A 25,034-nucleotide genomic window follows, 5' to 3' on the forward strand; every position below is an offset into this window, starting at 1 on the left:
ATTTACACATGATTTGGAAAAATAAAATTTTTACTGGTCATTTGGTCCAGTAATGCATATCACTTAACTGGAACCAAACCAATGTTTACTGGCCTTTATCCAATGTCGGGTGACCTTGGGAATGACTCCTTTCTTCACACTGAACCACACTTATCAATGTCCCACATCAGTTCATTTTATACATGTGTTAGGTTGTTTACCCTTCTGTAGCACCTTAGTTCACCCCAATTTCATGGCAGGGTTCATGTTGCTTAAAATTGTTTAGTTTTCTGACTAACAGATTGTAATTGATTAATTTTCTGACTTACAGATTGTAATTGTTTAGTTTTCTGACTAACAGATTGTAATTGTTGTTTAGTTTTCTGACTAACAGATTGTAATTGTTTAGTTTTCTGACTAACAGATTGTAATTGTTTAGTTTTCTGACTAACAGATTGTAATTGTTGTTTAGTTTTCTGACTAACAGATTGTAATTGTTGTTTAGTTTTCTGACTAACAGATTGTAATTGTTTAGTTTTCTGACTAACAGATTGTAATTGTTTAGTTTTCTGACTAACAGATTGTAATTGTTGTTTAGTTTTCTGACTAACAGATTGTAATTGTTGTTTAGTTTTCTGACTAACAGATTGTAATTGTTTAGTTTTCTGACTAACAGATTGTAATTGTTGTTTAGTTTTCTGACTAACAGATTGTAATTGTTTAGTTTTCTGACTAACAGATTGTAATTGTTTAGTTTTCTGACTAACAGATTGTAATTGTTGTTTAGTTTTCTGACTAACAGATTGTAATTGTTGTTTAGTTTTCTGACTAACAGATTGTAATTGTTTAGTTTTCTGACTAACAGATTGTAATTGTTTAGTTTTCTGACTAACAGATTGTAATTGTTGTTTAGTTTTCTGACTAACAGATTGTAATTGTTGTTTAGTTTTCTGACTAACAGATTGTAATTGTTTAGTTTTCTGACTAACAGATTGTAATTGTTGTTTAGTTTTCTGACTAACAGATTGTAATTGTTGTTTAGTTTTCTGACTAACAGATTGTAATTGTTTAGTTTTCTGACTAACAGATTGTAATTGTTGTTTAGTTTTCTGACTAACAGATTGTAATTGTTTAGTTTTCTGACTAACAGATTGTAATTAATGTTTAGTTTTCTAACTAACAGATTGTAATTGTTTAGTTTTCTGACTAACAGATTGTAATTGTTTAGTTTTCTGACTAACAGATTGTAATTGTTGTTTGTCTTTTCATTTTTTTCTTTTTGCAAATGCATTTATAATACATTGTTTGTTTTTTCCATTTGACATACAATATTAAAGGTTTTGACTTGAACCTTTTAATTGCGTCTGTTTAGTTCTCTTATTGTTTTTAGTTCCTGTTATGATTCTTAGCTTGTAGTTCACAAACTTAATAGAAATCTTGTTGTATTATGTTTCATCAGGGTTCTCATAACACAAAAATCTTTTAGAAAGTTTTTGATTTAAATAAATATCAGGGGACATCTCTAAAAAGGTATACAAAAAGGAAGTGACCATCATTTGTTTATTTTTAGTAAAAATAAGCTCTTTGTACATTCCTGAAATGTCTTCTGTCTCATCCTTCACGCCAGAGGGGTTAATTCTTACCCAAGCCATAAGTACCATAAAGGAAAAGCACCTTTACATAAGTGTTATATCTTTCTACCAAAATGTTTGTATAAATCACCTTATTATAGAAGCCAAATCAATATTCTAAATTACATGGTTTAAAACGGATAATTGATTTAATATTTATTTAAACATTGTTCATTCATTTGTATTAAGTTGTCTGACACACCATCATAATATTGACATAAAATATTTAAATCATTCACATCTTAAATCAACATTTTGATTTAACATTCTTAATAATATGACTCAGTCATTCAATTTTTGAAATCAAAACAAAATTACATAAAAAAGAACAAAAATTAGAAATGTTTTGTACTTAATACTTTGAACCTCTTAAAATGACTCTACTGCACATTGGTAATTTTCAAGTTTTGTAGAAGTTTTTAAGAAAGTCTATTTTAACAGCAACTTAAACATTCAAGGAAATATTAAATTTAAACCTCACCTCTTATTAAACATTTAAAAGATGGTTAATACTATAGTATACATTTATGGAATATGATAATATCCTTAACCAAGTTAACTTTCAAGAAGATTGCGACCCTCTTAAAGATAACAGAAGCAAATCATTTGTGTTCCAAAATTATGTAATATAACTAAATCAGGATAGCTATAAGCATTAACAGACCAACTTTTCCCACTTTATATGTATAAATTAAGTAATATTATATCCTGTCGTTTGAAACGAGTCAATTTTCAGTTTGACACAACTTTACAGTTTGAACACCAGAAATATAGTTTTAAATTTAGGACCATTTTTTTTTCTTCCTCAATGTCAAGAGGAAATTCGAACTGAATATTTTTCAACTAGTTGGCACAAAGCAAAATAAAGTATTTTCTTTGTTGAAAAGATATGGGATTGACTTTCTAAAGTTTGATAATACATTTTTTCTCATTTGTACAACTTTTCCTCATAGAAGGGCATTCTTGCTGTCACATTTTCATAACAAATTAAAATTTAATCGGAGACTTACGTTTTTTCATTCTGTAAATACTGATCTAGTAAATCTATGTCCAAATAATCACTAACATTGTCATAACCCAGATTTCTACCTGAAATGAGAAAACAAAAGTTCAAAGTTATTGATACTTTATTAGAATTATGCATGCTCATATCAAATGAGATTTTGGGGGCATACATTAGTTAGACAGAATTAAGACAATACACATTATCAAAGACATCCGAAGTGAAATGTCAAAATAATGTCCTATACACACATTGAGTTCAAAGTTACACAACTTTGTGATTGAAATTGAAAAAAGTAATAAAAGAAGGGTAAAAACCATGGTTTGAATGAAAAGTGAGTCTGGTGAATAAAAACATAGTTATGTATGTAAGAACATTTGACTATTGCAATGTAACTAGACTATTGTTTGCAATACATTGTATACCGGTAACTAAGTCATTGCAATGTAACTAGACTATGGTAATATATCTAGACTATTGCAATGTAACTAGACTATTGTCAATTTGCAATACATTGTATAACTGAGTCATTGCAATGTAAATAGACTATTGCAATGTTACTAGGCTATTGCAATGTATCCAGACTATTACAATGTAACTAGACTATTGCAATGTAACTAGGCTATTGCAATGTATCCAGTCTATTGCAATCTAATTAGACTATTGCAATGTATCCAAACTAGTCTATTGCAATGTATCTAGACTATTAAAATGTATCCAGACTATTGCAATGTAACTAGACTATTGCAATGTAACTAGATTATTGCAATGTATCCAAACTATTGCAATGTATCCAGACTATTGATATGAAACTAGACTAATGCAATGTATCCAGACTATTGCAATGTAAAAAGACTATTGCTATGTAACTAGACTATTGCAATGTATCCAGACTACTGCAATGTAACCAGACTATTAAATTGTATTCGACTACTGCAATGTATCCAGACTATTGCAATGTGTTCAGACTATTGTAATGTATCCAGGCTATAACAATGTATCCAGACTATTGCAATGTAACTAGACTATTGTAAATTTGCAATACATTGTGTAACTATATCATTGAAAACGAACTAGACTATTGTAATGTATCCAGACTATTGAATTATAATTGGACTATTGCAATATAACTAGGATATTGCAATGTAACCAGCCTATTGCAATGTAACTAGATTATTGCAATGTAACTAGATTATTGCAAAGTAACTTGACTATTGCAATGTATCCAGACTATTGCAATGTATCAAGACTATTGCAATGTATCAAGACTATTGAAATTTAACTAGTCCATTGCTGTAACTAGACTAAAGCAATATACTAGTAACTGTCATATTTTATTATAACTAGATTTGTTTTATTTTTTTATTTTTTTGGTGTTTTAATGCCCTTGACTTTTTAGCACCAGTTTTGGGCTATTTCATGGCACCCAGTTTTAATTGGTGGAGGAAGCTGGAGTGTGCAGAGAAATCCACAGACCGTTGATAGGAAAACTGACAATCATAGTCAATTAAGATAGGAGTCGAGTGCACCTGCACGAGCGGGGTTCCACCTCACATCCTCAGTGTTGGCTGGCTAGTGATTACAGTAGTAACTATTTAGACCACTCGTCCACCGAGGCCCCTATATTATAACTAGGCTATTGCAACTTGACTGCAGCATTAGCCCTTACCAGTCATAATTGAGCATTTTTAATAATGCTACAAAAATTTCTGAAAAACCTTCGAGGATTGTTGTTATTGAATTCAATAAGACAATAACCTTGTTAGACTGAAAGAAAAGCACGTTCAGACTGTGTAATACAAATAACATTACTAACAAGATGTACATCCATAAAATACATACAATATTACATAAATTCCTTGTCCTAGACAGTAAACCTTGTACTGTATGCCATCGGAAACCATGTATATAAATCAATCTAATTGTTTTTAATTTAGTAATAGTGATGATTTAAGACTATTCTTGGCTTACACTTGGCATGAGCATATGACTAGTTCAATATTTACATCAAAAGACTCATTGACAAACAGGATAGAACAACGTTCAAGTCTGTGTCCAATTTGGAAACTAACTTGCATTGCAAAAGACAGAATATTGTCCATTTTTCAAAAAGTCTTTAAAAAGGTACCAAATAAATACTTTTTCACATTTGTCAAAAAAAGTACTATAGAGGATGACAAGATTTTGTTGCAGCAGAGTATTTTGCAAGTATTTTAAGAACTTCAATCTGGCCTAGTAACTGGAAGCATATGTGCATACATACACAGTGAAATGTCAAAGTAATAAATGACATTAATTCTAACATCATCAACAACACTGACTTGACAGGGTCACAACAGAACCTGATGGAACAGGATATAAACCAGGAAATAGGAACACCACATATCTGACAATATAAACAGAACACATAACATATCTGACAAGAACATTTATATACAGTAAAACCTGCTATTAAGGTCACCTTTATTACATCTAAACCTGTTTTTGTGGGTCATCCTCCTCTTGGCCTACTTATTAGTTATACCAATGCATTCTAAACCTTAATTTTAAGGTCATCTCTTGTGAGGTTATGAGGGTCAGTTTCATCTGGTCCAGAGGATGACCTTCATATACAGGTTTAACTGTAATGTATATCATTATGTATATACATTTGCAAACAGATGATAGTCACACTAATTACAGGTGTTGAAATTCATAATAATTACAAATATACGCATTGGAAATGTGTCACATGTTGATACAGATTGTTTATGCCAGTACACTCCTGGGTCATACTTGTACCAAACTAAGATAAACTATCTATCATACTGTACAAAGTTTATATTTACACATATATCACAACAATGTTATAATATCTTAATCTCACTGAAAAAATTTTGATCTTAAATTTCAAAATAATAATGCTATTCATGATTTAAGCAATATTTTATATGTTTTTGGTTCACATGAAGCATCTGACTACATGAACTACATTATAACAATACCATAAAATTTCAAATTTCTGCTTTTCTGAAATTTTAAAGTTGACAGTAGTGCGAGCCAGATAAAATTTTAAAGTTGACAGTAGTGATCTGATATCTTGTATTTCTGTCAGTAACTGGTTGTGTCAGCAGCAATCTTTATGATATTAATCTAATGTCAGATAATCTGCATTCTCCTAGTTGTTTATTACCAAATATTATGTTTTCTGCAAGTAATTTGTTAGCAGCGGTGTTTATGTCAGCTTACACATATTCCCCTATATGAATGGTCTGCTCTTCGATCACTGAAGGTAATTTTACCAGGTATTTTGTATCTCTACCAGTTATAATTGTCATCAGCAGTGAAAAACACTCATTTTTTTTCTCTTAGCTTTAATGGTCTATCCCTCTTTTGCTGACGATCATTTTGCTAGACATCTTGCATGCTTGCCAGTATAATGCCAGCAACCATGTTTATGTCAGCTAATTTATGTTCCTCTAGTTGTAATGGTCTGCGACTCTTTCTATGAAGGTTGTTTTGCCAAACATATTGTCTTCCTGTCAGATTTGCCATCAACAGTGTTTATGCATATCAGCTCATCTGCATTCTCCTAGTTGTATAATAATGGTTGGCCCTATATAATTTAAGGTAATTTTATCAGCTCACTTTTGTTCTCTTAGCTGTAATGGTTTATACCTCTTTCATTCTTTCAATGAAGGTCATTTTGTAAGACATCTTGTATTCTTGCCAGGATTATGCCAGCAACAGTGTTTCTGTCAGCTCATTTGTGTTCACCTGAAACAATCTGCCTCCATTTCACTGAACAATAGTTGATTGAAAGGTGCCTTACATACAGTAGACAAACATATTACATGCATATATATTCAGGATGATATCATGTCAATGTCATAGAAAAATACCCTTTTTGAACTAATCTAACCCCTGAGTTGGATATTAAATGTTGTAGGTTTTAATTTATATTTTTTCCTATGGCAATGTATGGGTGAGGTTTGTAATGTATTTTCAAGCCCTTGTTAACTTGGGCCTATTTTTCATCCACAGAATTCTGATTTATAAATCGGCAAATGTGAAGTAATTTGACATCCCTGTAATTCTGGGTGGTGTAGTCATTTGATGTCTGACTTGATATTTGGTATTTACTTTTCACAAACTGGACAAAAACTAACCTTGGACATGTATCCTTTTTATGTTTGATAACTGAAATTTGATAAAGAGAGTATACAATTATATTATGATAAAATTAATTTATTAATTTGATCAGGTCATTAACATGTAGCATCAATTTCAGATAAGACAGTAATCACACATTCAATTACTGATGAAAAAATAAAAAGTAAGACCAACATGTCTCCTAAGGCTGAAAAAAGTGCATGCTTGTTATTAAAAATAAGAATTCAACTTTTGAACCTTATGTTACCATTGTGTCCCATTTAATGCTACTGCATGTTCATTATTAAATTTCATTTTCTTTTTAATTTTATCATTTATTTTAGATAGGCAAGTACTTAATAAGTTAGCTTCAGTCAAAATGCCTGTATGAATTTGTGTAACACTGTAGTTCAAGCTGCATTCTACTGTAAAGTGCTTGTAAGAGGGGAGATAACTCTTGCAAATGTTATATAAAGTAAACTCAACTAGAGGCTCATAACTTAGTGCACTTAAACTCTATCAGCTACTTCAAATGGATGAAAAGGATAGTGTTTTATATGTATAATAATATGCTGCAACATTCATACTGTCATATGAACGTAGCCTCATTGTGATTTGAAATGAAGATAAGTATTAAAAACACTTTTGTTTTGTCAAAATGTCTGTATGAGTGTTGTGTCATGAATCTATACACCATATACCTTGTCCTCATAACTATTATAAATAAATAAACAAGCTACTAACATTGTTCAAAAAGAAGAAGTGTAAGTGTAATATTTTCCCCCAATGATACACCCACTATTAGTATTCAGTAAACCGGATGATGATGAGCGCTGGATGTAAAAATGCATCACACGGTATACCATGAATTCTCATATGAAGCTAAATAAAACTAAATTACAGGAAGCTACAATAAGAAGTTCCTAAGAAAATGACAATGCTTCTAAGAAGACTTAAAACAAAAACAAACCAAATGAACTTAATTTCACCAACATTTTCTAGTGACATAATCCTTTCACTTTCTAAACCCTCTGAATTCATGACAGTATAAGAAATAGAAAAAAAGAAAATAATTTTTAAAAATGTTTACTAATTCACCTTGTCTTGTTTTTAAACAAGCTGTGCTAATGTTATCTAAAACATGTAGATTATATGAAAATATTTTAGTTACCATCCTTAGTAAATAAATCAACAAACATTAATTAATTGTTTTTACATATAAAAAATCTTAAGATACCTATATAACTGCCTATTAAGTGTGAATTAGTGATGTGATAAATAAATGTAAGCAAATTATCCCTACTTAATCTTTGACATAAAAGTATATTTCAAAATAACATTTGCTGTCATCAATGTGTGTATCGAGTCAACAGAACTACGAAATATCAAAAGTATCAAATGTATTAAAAGTAGTTTTCAAGTGTCTTTCACAAAATAAAACGTCAACAACTAAAATGAGATAGAATATTGACCCCTAACATTATAACATTGACCTCAAACATTAAGACTAAAGTAAAATGTATGAATGAAAAAAAATAATCAATTGAGGAAGTTATGTAATAAAGTTGTAGATACAAAAGTAGTTATAATATATAATATTTTAAAAAAAGTTACAAGAAACCACAGCGACATATATATTTGTATTTTACATAATATAGGTTTACTATGAAGAGGACATGTGCAATGATCTCATTTAGCTGAGCATGTTTAGTGAATAAAAAGGATAATTTTACTAAAACTTAACTTTTGGTTCTCAAAAAAGGATGAATTTAATAAACTTGAGGCAGACAGACTTTGTCACTTGTCAAAACTTCACTCATATAGCTAACGACTAAAAGAGAGTATAACTATATCATAAAGAAACAAGATTAGAAGGAAAGTAACTTCTAATGAACATTTCTGCATGTTCTGATTTCTCTTCACTAGTTTCACTTCTTATTCTATTCTTCATATTCTTGAAATTAAAACCAGAATCCACTGATTTCCCTTCCCAAGAACTATTGTCTGGTACAGATAAAACATTAATTAAATAATACTAAACTTAGGACTTGTTATATTGGTGGTCATTCATAAAGTAGATTTTCGTGCTGTTTACTTTGGGTACATCCAAAAAATGTAAATTTCGTTTCTATGTTTGTTATTGTTGCTTTGACACCTACTTTAACACGTTTAAGTTTGAATAAAATGTTTCTAAAATAATTTATCAGGTATGTAACCATTGAGACCCAAAGTTTTGTGAGAAATAACTTAAAGCTACTGTAGTTGTAACTATAAGCACAATCCAGTGGAGGATCCAGAAATTTGCGTAAATGGGGGCCCACTGACTGTCGAAGAGGGGGCTCACTATGATTATGCTTCAGTGATTCCCTATATATTATATAATCAACCAAATTTTTCCCAGAAAAGGAGGGAGCCCCTCTAAATGCACATCTGCAACATAAAGATAGATTTTACTGCTCCTAGTCTGCACTCTTAACTCTTACAGCCAACATAAATTATATTTTACATCAATATTTAGTTGTAACCACGGAGAATATTAAAGTTCTTCCTAAATGTGCTCTTCCAAGAACTTCCTCCATAAAATAACCGTATTATGCGTATATCATTGATATTTGGTCAATAAGTGCCATTAATGGCCTGCATAATCAATATCCTTAAACAATTTTTTTGCTGTTAAAACATTTTATTTTTAGTAAATAATTAATAAAACAGTACTCAATGAAAGAAAGGCTTTGAATATCACTAAATCTGATTATTGATTTCGTAATTTTTACCTGTTTTAACCTTTGGTTAAAGATTTTTTTAGCTTAAATCATGAAAAGTTACCACTAATTTGATAATTAAAATGATCATATTTCATTGATTTTCCCATGCAAAACATGATTGACAAATATTCATATTTAAACTGTTATATTCAGAATTTTGAATAAACATCTCATTTTCAACTATAGAGTTCTTTTATTTCTCATGTTACTAAAGATATCTTGGGAATTGCCTGAATTAATTGAAGAATTTACTAAATTCCAAATATTTCATATTGATATTAAAATAAAATAGTTTTGAAAACTGGCATACTTTATGCCGCTGATTGACAATAAGAATCACCATATATATAACATCACTTCAATAAACCAGAAAAGACATATGAACAAATGGTCTGGTACAACAATCACCATATAACATCACTTCAATAAACCAGAAAAGACATATGAACAAATGGTCTGGTACAACAATCCCCATATAACATCACTTCAATAAACCAGAAAAGACATATGAACAAATGGTCTTGTACAACAATCACCATATAACATCACTTCAATAAACCAGAAAAGACATACGAACAAATTGTCTGGTACAACAATTACCATATAACATCACTTCAATAAACCAGAAAAGACATATGAACAAATGGTCTGGTACAACGATCACCATATAACATCACTTCAATAAACCAGAAAAGACATATGAACAAATGGTCTGGTACAATAATCACCATATAACATCACTTCAATAAACCAGAAAAGACATCTGGTACAACAACCACCATATAACATCACTTCAATAAACCAGAAAAGACATATGAACAAATGGTCTGGTACAACAATCACCATATAACATCACTTCAATAAACCAGAAAAGACATCTGAACAAATGGTCTGGTACAACAATCACCATATACCATCACTTCAATAAACCAGAAAAGACATATGAACAAATGGTCTGGTACAACAATCACCATATAACATCACTTCAACAAACCAGAAAAGACATATGAACAAATGGTCTTGTACAACAATCACCATATAACATCACTTCAATAAACCAGAAAAGACATATGAACAAATGGTCTGGTACAACAATCACCATATAACATCACTTCAATTAACAAGAAAAGACATATGAACAAATGGTCTGGTACAACAATCACCATATAACATCACTTCAATAAACCAGAAAAGACATATGAACAAATGGTCTGGTACAACAATTACCATATAACATCACTTCAATAAACCAGAAAAGACATCTGGTACAACAATCACCATATAACATCACTTCAATAAACCAGAAAAGACATCTGGTACAACAATCACCATATAACATCACTTCAATAAACCAGAAAAGACATATGAACAAATGGTCTGGTACAACAATCACCATATAACATCACTTCAATAAACCAGAAAAGACATATGAACAAATGGTCTGGTACAACAACCACCATATAACATCACTTCAATAAACCAGAAAAGACATATAAACAAATGGTCTGGTACAACAATCACCATATAACATCACTTCAATGAACCAGAAAAGACATATGAATAAATGGTCTGGTACAACAATCACCATATAACATCACTTCAATAAACCAGAAAAGACATATGAACAAATGGTCTGGTACAACAATCACCATATAACATCACTTCAATAAACCAGAAAAGACATATGAACAAATGGTCTGGTACAACAATCACCATATAACATCACTTCAATAAACCAGAAAAGACATATGAACAAATGGTCTGGGTCAACAATTACCATATAACATCACTTCAATAAACCAGAAAAGACATATGAACAAATGGTCTGGTATAACAATCACCATATAACATCACTTCAATTAACAAGAAAAGACATATGAACAAATGGTCTGGTACAACAATCACCATATAACATCACTTCAATAAACCAGAAAAGACATATGAACAAATGGTCTGGTACAACAATTACCATATAACATCACTTCAATAAACCAGAAAAGACATCTGGTACAACAATCACCATATAACATCACTTCAATAAACCAGAAAAGACATCTGGTACAACAATCACCATTTAACATCACTTCAATAAACCAGAAAAGACATATGAACAAATGGTCTGGTACAACAATCACCATATAACATCACTTCAATAAACCAGAAAAGACATATGAACAAATGGTCTGGTACAACAACCACCATATAACATCACTTCAATAAACCAGAAAAGACATATAAACAAATGGTCTGGTACAACAATCACCATATAACATCACTTCAATGAACCAGAAAAGACATATGAATAAATGGTCTGGTACAACAATCACCATATAACATCACTTCAATAAACCAGAAAAGACATATGAACAAATGGTCTGGTACAACAATCACCATATAACATCACTTCAATAAACCAGAAAAGACATATGAACAAATGGTCTGGTACAACAATCACCATATAACATCACTTCAATAAACCAGAAAAGACATATGAACAAATGGTCTGGTACAACAATTACCATATAACATCACTTCAATAATCCAGAAAAGACATATGAACAAATGGTCTGGTACAACAATTACCATATAACATCACTTCAATAAACCAGAAAAGACATCTGGTACAACAATCACCATATAACATCACTTCAATAAACCAGAAAAGACATATGAACAAATGTTCTGGTACAACAATCACCATATAACATCACTTCAATAAACCAGAAAAGACAAATGAACAAATGGTCTGGTACAACAATCCCCATATAACATCACTTCAATAAACCAGAAAAGACATATTAACAAATGGTCTGGTACAACAATCCCCATATAACATCACTTCAATAAACCAAAAAAGACATATAAACAAATGGTCTGGTACAACAATCACCATATAACATCACTTCAATAAACCAGAAAAGACATATGAACAAATGGTCTGGTACAACAATCACCATATAACATCACTTCAATAAACCAGAAAAGACAAATGAACAAATGGTCTGGTACAACAATCACCATATAACATCACTTCAATAAACCAGAAAAGACATATAAACAAATGGTCTGGTACAACAATCACCATATAACATCACTTCAATAAACCAGAAAAGACATATAAACAAATGGTCTGGTACAACAATCACCATATAACATGCATCACTTCAATAAACCAGAAAAGACATATGAACAAATGGTCTGGTACAACAATTACCATATAACATCACTTCAATAAACCAGAAAAGACATATGAACAAATGGTCTGGTACAACAATCCCCATATAACATCACTTCAATAAACCAGAAAAGACATATAAACAAATGGTCTGGTACAACAATCACCATATAACATCACTTCAATAAACCAGAAAAGACATATAAACAAATGGTCTGGTACAACAATCACCATATAACATGCATCACTTCAATAAACCAGAAAAGACATATAACTAAATGGTCTGGTACAACAATCACCATATAACATCACTTCAATAAACCAGAAAAGACATATAAACAAATGGTCTGGTACAACAATCACCATATAACATGCATCACTTCAATAAACCAGAAAAGACATATGAACAAATGGTCTGGTACAACAATCCCCATATAACATCACTTCAATAAACCAGAAAAGACATATGAACAAATGGTCTGGTACAACAATCCCCATATAACATCACTTCAATAAACCAGAAAAGACATATGAACAAATGGTCTGGTACAACAATCCCCATATAACATCACTTCAATAAACCAGAAAAGACATATGAACAAATGGTCTGGTACAACAATCCCCATATAACATCACTTCAATAAACCAGAAAAGACATATGAACAAATGGTCTGGTACAACAATCCCCATATAACATCACTTCAATAAACCAGAAAAGACATATGAACAAATGGTCTGGTACAACAATCACCATATAACATCACTTCAATAAACCAGAAAAGACATATAAACAAATGGTCTGGTACAACAATCACCATATAACATGCATCACTTCAATAAACCAGAAAAGACATATGAACAAATGGTCTGGTACAACAATTACCATATAACATCACTTCAATAAACCAGAAAAGACATATGAACAAATGGTCTGGTACAACAATCACCATATAACATCACTTCAATAAACCAGAAAAGACATATGAACAAATGGTCTGGTACAACAATCCCCATATAACATCACTTCAATAAACCAGAAAAGACATATGAACAAATGGTCTGGTACAACAATCACCATATAACATCACTTCAATAAACCAAAAAAGACATATAAACAAATGGTCTGGTACAACAATCACCATATAACATCACTTCAATAAACCAGAAAAGACATATAAACAAATGGTCTGGTACAACAATCACCATATAACATCACTTCAATAAACCAAAAAAGACATATGAACAAATGGTCTGGTACAACAATCACCATATAACATCACTTCAATAATCCAGAAAAGACATATGAACAAATGGTCTGGTACAACAATCACCATATAACATCACTTCAATAAACCAGAAAAGACATATAAACAAATGGTCTGGTACAACAATCCCCATATAACATCACTTCAATAAACCAGAAAAGACATATAAACAAATGGTCTGGTACAACAATCACCATATAACATCACTTCAATAAACCAGAAAAGACATATGAACAAATGGTCTGGTACAACAATCACCATATAACATCACTTCAATAAACCAGAAAAGACAAATGAACAAATGGTCTGGTACAACAATCACCATATAACATCACTTCAATAAACCAGAAAAGACATATAAACAAATGGTCTGGTACAACAATCACCATATAACATGCATCACTTCAATAAACCAGAAAAGACATATGAACAAATGGTCTGGTACAACAATTACCATATAACATCACTTCAATAAACCAGAAAAGACATATGAACAAATGGTCTGGTACAACAATTACCATATAACATCACTTCAATAAACCAGAAAAGACATATGAACAAATGGTCTGGTACAACAATCACCATATAACATCACTTCAATAAACCAGAAAAGACATATGAACAAATGGTCTGGTACAACAATCCCCATATAACATCACTTCAATAAACCAGAAAAGACATATGAACAAATGGTCTGGTACAACAATCAACATATAACATCACTTCAATAAACCAAAAAAGACATATAAACAAATGGTCTGGTACAACAATCACCATATAACATCACTTCAATAAACCAGAAAAGACATATAAACAAATGGTCTGGTACAACAATCACCATATAACATCACTTCAATAAACCAAAAAAGACATATGAACAAATGGTCTGGTACAACAATCACCATATAACATCACTTCAATAATCCAGAAAAGACATATGAACAAATGGTCTGGTACAACAATCACCATATAACATCACTTCAATAAACCAGAAAAGACATATAAACAAATGGTCTGGTACAACAATCCCCATATAACATCACTTCAATAAACCAGAAAAGACATATAAACAAATGGTCTGGTACAACAATCACCATATAACATCACTTCAATAAACCAGAAAAGACATATGAACAAATGGTCTGGTACAACAATCACCATATAACATCACTTCAATAAACCAGAAAAGACAAATGAACAAATGGTCTGGTACAACAATCACCATATAACATCACTTCAATAAACCAGAAAAGACATATAAACAAATGGTCTGGTACAACAATCACCATATAACATGCATCACTTCAATAAACCAGAAAAGACATATGAACAAATGGTCTGGTACAACAATTACCATATAACATCACTTCAATAAACCAGAAAAGACATATGAACAAATGGTCTGGTACAACAATCACCATATAACATCACTTCAATAAACCAGAAAAGACATATGAACAAATGGTCTGGTACAACAATCCCCATATAACATCACTTCAATAAACCAGAAAAGACATATGAACAAATGGTCTGGTACAACAATCACCATATAACATCACTTCAATAAACCAAAAAAGACATATAAACAAATGGTCTGGTACAACAATCACCATATAACATCACTTCAATAAACCAGAAAAGACATATAAACAAATGGTCTGGTACAACAATCACCATATAACATCACTTCAATAAACCAAAAAAGACATATGAACAAATGGTCTGGTACAACAATCACCATATAACATCACTTCAATAAACCAGAAAAGACATATAAACAAATGGTCTGGTACAACAATCACCATATAACATCACTTCAATAAACCAAAAAAGACATATAAACAAATGGTCTGGTACAACAATCACCATATAACATCACTTCAATAAACCAGAAAAGACATATAAACAAATGGTCTGGTACAACAATCACCATATAACATCACTTCAATAAACCAGAAAAGACATATAAACAAATGGTCTGGTACAACAATTACCATATAACATCACTTCAATAAACCAGAAAAGACATATGAACAAATGGTCTGGTACAGCATTTACTGAAATCCTAAAAATGTACATTTTTCAAGTCCTAAAAATAAATCCATTCAAAAAAATGTTAATGACCTTTTTCGATCAGACCGTCATGACCATGCAAGGTTTTGAAGAAATAGACCTGCATCTGTACTTGTGGTTTACAACTTATCTACTAGCTAGTGACAAAAAGGACATCTTGGTTTTAGTTTTTATCATCTATCAATGTTACTATAACATTACACAATATTTAACAGATATAAATGATCACAAGAATGGGGATACATTCTTCTGTCACTTAATAACAAACACATTTATCAATTTTCTGCTTTATAAAATAATTTTTTTTCAACCAAGAAAGCTCAAGGACACTCTATTTGAAGTGTAAAATCAATTACAATAAATAAATCGGTTATAAGTATATTTTTCTATAAAACAATTGAGAATTAACCCACACAAGGAAATTCTGAAAACAAGGATATATATAAACGTTCTTTCTTTACGTAACTTTAATGTAAGTTGGTGGTTTATAACAAGGTTGAATTAGGTCACCAATATAAACGGAAACTGACCTGAATATAATGTCATTATTTTTAGTAGAAGTATATGCAACAAACGGCTAAGAAGCATAGAGTGAACAAATTCTATGTTTACCTTCAAGATTTTTTTTATTAAATAATCCAAAATAAAATATACAGACTGCTATAGTTATACATGTTTTCCATGTGTACTCTAATAAAAATCAGAAACTTTCTGTCAGCAACAGAACAACAATTCATAACAAAATTAACTTCTAACAATGGTGTTAAAATACAAAAAAAAAAATCCTTAAAAAGCTAAATTTTAACCCCAACGGCAACACAAGTTCATGTGCCTATCTTAGAACTTGTCAGGGCTTGTGTAAATTTATCTTATGCTGTTTTTGTCATTTTGGGAGAATTTTGTATTGATGGCTGAACTTTAACATGTTTAAAGCCTCTTACTATCTTTGATTGGTTGCTGTCTCATTACAATCCACATAGAAAAATTTGCAGTATTGATAGATTTGACTGGAGCAAAGAAGTCATTTAAAAGAAGTGATTGAGTTAATTACTAGGGTTCGTGATAGTTGCTGAAAAAATAAAATAAAAAACCAAATAAATGGCCTATCAATCATGTCAAAAGCAATGAACATGTCTTCCAGACTTTTATTCAGTTCGCAAAGGTGGCTTACAAGTTTTTTAGATAAATTTTACAGAGGTCCTATAAACAAGCTGTAAGGTATATGTACTGATACATACAAATTTTAATGACTGAAGATACAAAAAAAAAAAAGAAAATAACAAGCGTGTGACAAAAGAGTCATCAAAAACCAGAAATCCAAGAAAACAATACAACAGCATGCAGTGATATTGCTTGCCTTAAATTAATGGAGAATAAAGGCTTTTTCCCCTGTAGAAGAATCCCAATTTGAAAAAAAAAATGGCTTAAAATTATTCCCCAAAAAGACAAATTTTTTCCCAAACAGTTCAGTCTCCAGTAGTAATTGTTAATGAATTCAAACTGAAAAACACTCATTTATACATTTTTCATGCCTAAAATTACTATATGTGCAGATTTGATGGTCAATTTATGTATCATCACTGACAAAAAGGGGTCTTATTTCGAAGTAGGGTTTGACTCTTGAAAGGGGGTCTGTTAATTGAAGTTTCAGTCAAATTCATGGTTTATTCTAAATTTCCCAATTTGAAGAAAATTGCGCATATTTTCCCAATAAAAAAGAGTAGAGATAGTTTTGAAAAAATCCAACAATATCACTGGCATGTCTAAAAGAATAAAACAAACAACAGTCATTTGAGTGTAAAACCATTTTGCACTTCTGATCTTTATCTGGACTATTACACTTTAAAACATATATCAACTAACCTCCAAGTTTCATACATAATTCAAATTTTAGAAATTGCTATTGTCAATTTAAATACTGGAGCAATCAATCTTTCAAAAAACCATTCAATATTAGATATTCCATCAAATTATATAATTTTATACCTCAGAGTTCAAAACAAATAAGAAATTGTTATGGAAAAACAACAATGTTTGCGTTTAATTGTAGTATTATACAAATACACTTTAAATTAGTTTGCATATAAATATACATAAACCACTCATATGAGAAAGTTCAATCCGAGATTCAACTATATAAGAGTATGAGTGTCCATTATGAGTTTTAACCATGTGAGAAAATAGTTCATGAGTTTAGTCAATAATTGAATCCCCAATGTGAAAAAGTTTGAGTTTCAGTCACATAAATTTTTTTAACCTTTAAGAATCTGAAAGATCATCATTATTTGAAGGTTCTGTGTTAGAATCACCTATGTGAGAATGTTCTGCATGCGGCAAGTTCTTATGTTCCATGGGATAATTAGTTTCTGAATCATTTTCTGATCCATGAACATGAGAATTAGACTGAGACATGTGTGTATGTCCTAAAGGGCTATAAAAATTTAGTTTTGAATTCAAATTTGAGTCCACTGTACAAACATGCTGTAACATGCATGATCAGATGAACAAAAGTGGATTATAATTATAATTATAAAAGATTATCTATATATGAACATGTATTTTATGTGTATTCATTAATTTTACCGCATTAAGATAAAATAAATCTTTTCAAACATTAAATATTCAAGACAGCACTTGACATGCCTTGTTTAATTTCTCCACAGTTTAAAATGATGCTCTCCTTGTATACATATTAAAGGCAAATTAGATCATGAAAAAGATTTCTTAACATTCAACCTCTAGCAAGTTACTGATAAACTTCATCTCATAGTGATATACAGAGTGCACCTTGATAAATAATCAATTTCCAGTGAGTAACTGACAGATTTCCCCACACACTGGTAGATTGAGTGCACATTGATAAACAATCAACTCCAGAGAGTAACTGACAGACTTCAACAAAAGCTGGTAGACGGAGTGCACCTTGATAAACAATCAACCTCCAGAAAGTAACTGACAGACTTCCCCACACACTGGTAGATTGAGTGCACATTGATAAACAATCAACCTCCAGAGAGTAACTGACAGACTTCAACAAAAGCTGGTAGACGGAGTGCACCTTGATAAACAATCAACCTCCAGAAAGTAACTGACAGACTTCCCCACACACTGGTAGATTGAGTGCACATTGATAAACAATCAACTCCAGAGAGTAACTGACAGACTTCAACAAAAGCTGGTAGACGGAGTGCACCTTGATAAACAATCAACCTCCAGAAAGTAACTGACAGACTTCCCCACACACTGGTAGATTGAGTGCACATTGATAAACAATCAACCTCCAGAAAGTAACTGACAGACTTCATGACATGCTGGTAGATTGAGTGCACCTTGATAAACAATCAACATCAAGAGAGTAACTGACAGACTTCATCACATGCTGGTAGATTGAGTGCACCTGTGACAATATGATGGCTTAAAATATATATATAAATATATATTATATATATTAACATTTATATTTAGGATTATATATTCTCAAAAATGTTTATTAAATTGAACAGAATTCAGGGGAATATCTATTAAGAAAAACATGACCTTGTAAAAGGTTGTTCAATTGACCTCTATAGGTTATATATATATATATATACATGTTTACATTCAGACCAGATGGTGACATGTAGCAATTAGTTAAAACACGAGAAATACGTGCATTCTTTGACCATCAATCTCCAGGTTGGTCAAAACATGTCAAAACATGTCAAATAGAGACAACTTAATAGATATTCATCCCTGTATCTTTTGATTTAAGACTATAATGGTCAAATTAATAGAAACCTTGACACCGTTATATTTTGTATATATACTTGTGTATTTGATTGTATGAATTACACCGGCTCAGGCAGGCTAATAAACGATAACAAATTCCATCTTGTTATAAACTCTTTTTGGTGTACCGTGACTGGACGAATTCTAAAAAATACTAAGGTACGTGTGATATTTTATTTGATAATCTTAATTATTATATTCTCGAAAAATGGCTGAACAAGAATTTAATGTAGGGTTAGTTTTTCAAAATTTAGCAACACAAGTTCAAGGTCTTACTCAAAAATTAACTGCAAACGGTGTCAATTCGATAGTTGAAGGCTTTGACGGTTCAAATTCAGAAAAATATTCTCAATGGATTCGATCTATAGAAAAATACGCAATGATAACAAATTTAGGTCCGAATGATTGTAAAATGATATGTTATCAAACATCTGTAGGTCCAGTAAGCGATTTCATTGCTAGGTGGTTAAGAGAAACTGATCAGGTGAATAATAATTGGGATAATCTGAAAACTCAATTGAATTTTCGTTATGGGCATATTCCTGATGCATCATATGCATTTGAACTTTTGAACAAGGTTAATCAAAAAATAGGCGAAAATGTTCCCATATTTGGAGAACGAATTTTAACGTTAGCAACAGATGCTTTTAGAGGGCAAGATATCAATCAACCAATAGTTCAACTTCAATTAGTTAACTTTTTCATAAATGGGTTGTATCAGGATTATTTGAGAATGAAAATAATGCGTGAAAATCCACAAACTTTGGCTCAAGCAGTAAACTCGGCAATGGCTGAAACACAATTAAGACGAAAATTTGACTTAAAAAAAAATAACGGTAATGAGCGTAATATAACTCCAATGGACATATCGCATTACCGAGAAATAGGTGTGAAATGTAACAATTGTAACAGATTTGGCCATAAGGCAAAATATTGTCGGGATAAAACTAAATTTCATGTCAACACAGTAAGTTCGCGTGCCGAATTACATGTACCCCGAGGCAATTTTAATGACAATACGATAGGTAATAATGCAAATACATATCCTAGAAGGTTTAATTCTGTACAAAACAAGTCTGACTCGACAGGACAACAAAGAAGAACATTCTTCTGTTGGAACTGTGGTAAACCAGGTCATTATGAAAGAAATTGTAGGGCAAGATCAAATGAACAATTTAGGAAACCAAGGGAAAATTTAAACTAAGACGGTCTCTTTATGCTGAAGCCAATAGGGAGACTTTTAAGGGAATTAAGGGAAATAAGAGGTTTGAGAGAAAAATTAATTATAGATATACAAAACCTGTATATAATATATATGAATCATGGTTAAAAAAAATAAATAACAAATCAACAGACTTTAACAATGCATGTTCTAACAATTCTACCTATCACGAGAATAAAAATTATTATAAAAGATTCAACAATCGTTATTCAAAACCGGAAGTAAACAAAGAAAAAATGGCGCGAAATTTCAAATCAAAACCGGAAACAAATAAAGAAAAAATGGCGCGAAATTTCAAATCAAAACCGGAAACAAATAAAGAAAAAATGGCGCGAAATTTCAAATCAAAACCGGAAACAAATAAAGAAGAAATGGCGCGAATTTTCAAATCAAAACCGGAAGTAAACAAAGGAAATATGGCGCGAAATTCAAAATTCAACGGAAATAAAAAGGTTAGAGCGCGAAATTCAAATATACAAAATAGAAATTTTGAAACTTATCAAGAACAAAAATCATTTGAAAATGCATCAGAAAACAAAATTGAAAATGAATCTGAACAAGTAGAAACATTTGAAATTAATTTAGCGGGAAATCCAAATTCTTGTTTGATTAAAATTGCACATATGAAAATTAGAAGTTTAATTGACAGTGGAGCTTCAGTATCTTTATTGCATAATAAGATTTACAATTCAATTAAGGGATTACCAAAATTAGAAAAAAAGAAAGTCAATTTACAAGGAGTTAACGGGGCTTCTTTAAATGTTTTAGGAAGTATAAATTTAGACTTTAACATGAAAGGAAACAAAATGAATCATACTTTTTATGTAGTATCTGACATGAACAGAAATGCAATTTTGGGTCGTGACTGGTTAGTCAAATTTGGTGTTAGAGTTTATTTTGATTTGGGATGTTTAAGGATAAATAAAACTTATGTACCATTAGTAGAAGATATTCATATAGCTTCAATTGTTAGACTTGCTCAAACCACTGTCTTCAAACCTCAGACTAGTAATATTTGTTATGTAAAAGGTAATAAAAATTATACATTCTCAAGTTCTAAATCTTTTGAAATTTCACCAATTACCAAGGGGCATTTGAGTTATCAACCAGGTTTAATGGTTGCTAATTCAGTTGCAAACATTAATGAAAAGCGTCAAATGCCAGTACTTATAGTTAATACTACGAATAGAACTTATAAGTTTAGAAGGGGCATAGCAATAGGAAGGGCTTCACCAGTTTTAGAAGAAAATGTTGTCTCACTTGAATCTACTCAAGAGCACTCTGAAATTGAGAATGTTTTTGAAACTGATCTTAATGTTCCTGATGTTCATAGGGGTAGGGTGTTACAACTGTTGAATAACAATAGAGATGTTTTTGCTTTTAAGGATACTGAATTAGGTCAAACTGACACTGTGAAAATGAGAATCGATACAGGGGATAATCCCCCGGTTAAATTGAAACCTTATCGAACTCCATTACACAAAAGAGAAATAGTCAATAAAGCAATAACTGACATGTTAGAAGCAAACATTATAAGAAGATCTAATAGTAATTATTCCTCACCAGTTGTATTAGTTGATAAAAAAGATAAAACTACACGCTTTTGCATAGATTTCAGGTCCCTGAACTCTTCTACGTTAGCAATCCGATATCCACTTCCGGTTATCGATGATATATTGACACTTTTAGGGGCTGCAAAGTTTTATTCATTAATCGACCTTAGGGCAGGATTCTGGCAGATTAAGATGGCGGAAGAAGATAAATCAAAAACAGCATTTGTTTGTCATAAGGGACTTTTCGAATTTAATGTTATGCCATTTGGATTGCAAAATAGTCCTGCTGTATTTAGTCAATTAATGGAAATAGTGTTACAAGATCTAAATTTTGCTATCTCCTATATAGACGATATTTTGATATTTTCTGAAACTTTGGAAGAACATTTCAATCATATTCAACAAGTATTTGACAGATTAAGACAACATAATTTGAAATTGAAATTAAAGAAATGTCAATTTTTGCAAGAAGAAACTAATTATTTAGGTTTTAAAATCAATATCGACGGTGTAAAACCGGACGATGCCAAAGTTGAAGCAATAAAAACATTACCAAACCCTGTTACTGTTAAGGAGGTAAGAAGTTTTATAGGGGCGTGTTCATACTATAGACGCTTTATCCCTAATTTTTCAAAGATTTCTATACCTTTAGTTGCTTTAACTAAAAAATATGCTAAATTTCAATGGGATGAGAAATGTCAAAGAGCTTTTGATTTTTTGAAATATAGTTTAACTGTGACTCCTTTATTAGCATACCCAGACTTGAAGAAACCTTATGTTTTATATACTGACGCGTCTAATGATACCATAGGTGCATGTCTTACGCAACCTTGCGAGGAAGAAGAAACTCATTTATCATGTTTAAGAAAAGAAAAACCCATTTACTTCTTATCTCATAAACTGTCAGATACACAGTCTAGGTGGTCTACTATTGAAAAAGAAGCATTTAGCATTCATTATGCATTACAAAAATTAGATCATTATCTTCATGGAGCGGAATTTATTATCAGAACTGACCACAAGCCTTTAAAGTACTTATTGCTTTCGCCACAATGTAACAAAAAATTACAACTTTGGGCTTTAGGTATTGCAAGTTACAATTGCAAGATTGAATGGCTAGCGGGAACTGATAATACTATTGCTGACTATCTTTCAAGAAGGCCTCCGGGTCAAGAAGGCAATCAAAATCAAAGTGAAACAATTGAAGTAGATATAAGTGACAAGGCTTTTCAAATCAATACTTTGAATTCAAATGAGTTCAATCCAAAAGATTTTGCAAGTTGTGACTATAAAGAAGATGACCAACTTAGCGTCAAGGAATGTACGATTCCTGGTTATGACATGAAAATTGAACAATCTTTAGACATAGAACTTTCGGAAATTATTAATCAAATAAACACAGGTAAGGCTTCAAGAAGTGTTGATAATAAACATATTATTATCAATGATATACTTTATTACATTTCTCACCCTGATGATGATTTAAAGTTAAGGCTATATGTTCCATTACAATTACGAAATGAGGTAATCAAAAGTTATCATGATAATCTAAGTCATTTAGGAATCGACAAATGTCATGATTCAATTAGGCAAAAATATTTTTGGCCAAAGTTATATAAGGAACTTAATTCCTATATTAATTCCTGTGTTATCTGTCAATCTCAAAGTGCAGGTAAAACAAAACCTTTATTACAAATATCTGATATACCACCATTTCCATTTGCTAAGATAGGGGTAGATTTATCTGGACCTTATCCTACATCATTGTCAGGAAATAAGTATATTGTCAGCTTTGTTTGTCATTACAGTGGGTGGCCTTTGGCTTTTCCTGTTCCAAATAAAACTTCGGAAAATGTGGTTCATTTATTAATTGAAGAAATAATCCCAAACTTTTCTGTGCCGTTAGTTATAGTGTCAGACAATGGCGGTGAATTCACCTCTAAAATATTTGAAGAAACTTTAAAAGAATTAAATGTAAGTCACATAACAACTTCTTTTTATCATCCACAGGGAAACGCGAAAGTAGAAAGATTTCACAGGACGCTTCATGACGTCATGGCAAAGAAATTGCAAAGTGACGCGTCTACTTGGGACGTGTGCCTAAATCAAACAATAGCAGCTATTAGGTTTCAGAAAAATGAATCAACAAAATTTTCTCCATTTTTTCTTTTGTACAATAGAGACCCTGTTCTTCCGATTGATAACTTATTGAAACCTAGAAGGAAATATGTAGGTGAAGATCCGCACAAGATTTTGTTAGAACAACAGCACAAATCGTTCATTTTAGTTCACAGAAATTTGAAAAAGTCTAAAGAAAAACAAAAACAAAACGCAGATAAAAATAGACAAGAAATTAATTTAGAAATTGGGGATCCAGTTTATTTCAAAAATCATTTAAGAAAAAGTAAATTAGACACTAAGTGGAAACCTTATTACCGAATAATTGAAAAAACTTCTCCGGTAACCTTT

The 25,034-nt window shown here is 31.2% G+C and overlaps 1 protein-coding gene across 5 annotated transcripts in view; it reads right to left on the reverse strand.

The window, feature by feature from the left end:
• LOC139482659 (myelin regulatory factor-like) overlaps positions 1–25,034 on the reverse strand; it is a 109,350-nt gene that overhangs the window by 76,320 nt on the left and 7,996 nt on the right. For all 5 annotated transcript variants that reach the window (XM_071266656.1, XM_071266661.1, XM_071266660.1 and 2 more), the window contains exon 2: positions 2,621–2,699. In XM_071266656.1, the coding sequence (XP_071122757.1) occupies positions 2,621–2,699 (79 nt within the window). The remainder of the gene's footprint in view (positions 1–2,620; positions 2,700–25,034) is intronic.

The sequence above is a fragment of the Mytilus edulis genome, chromosome 7 (genome assembly GCF_963676685.1).
Source record: "Mytilus edulis chromosome 7, xbMytEdul2.2, whole genome shotgun sequence".
Lineage (NCBI taxonomy): Eukaryota > Metazoa > Mollusca > Bivalvia > Mytilida > Mytilidae > Mytilus > Mytilus edulis.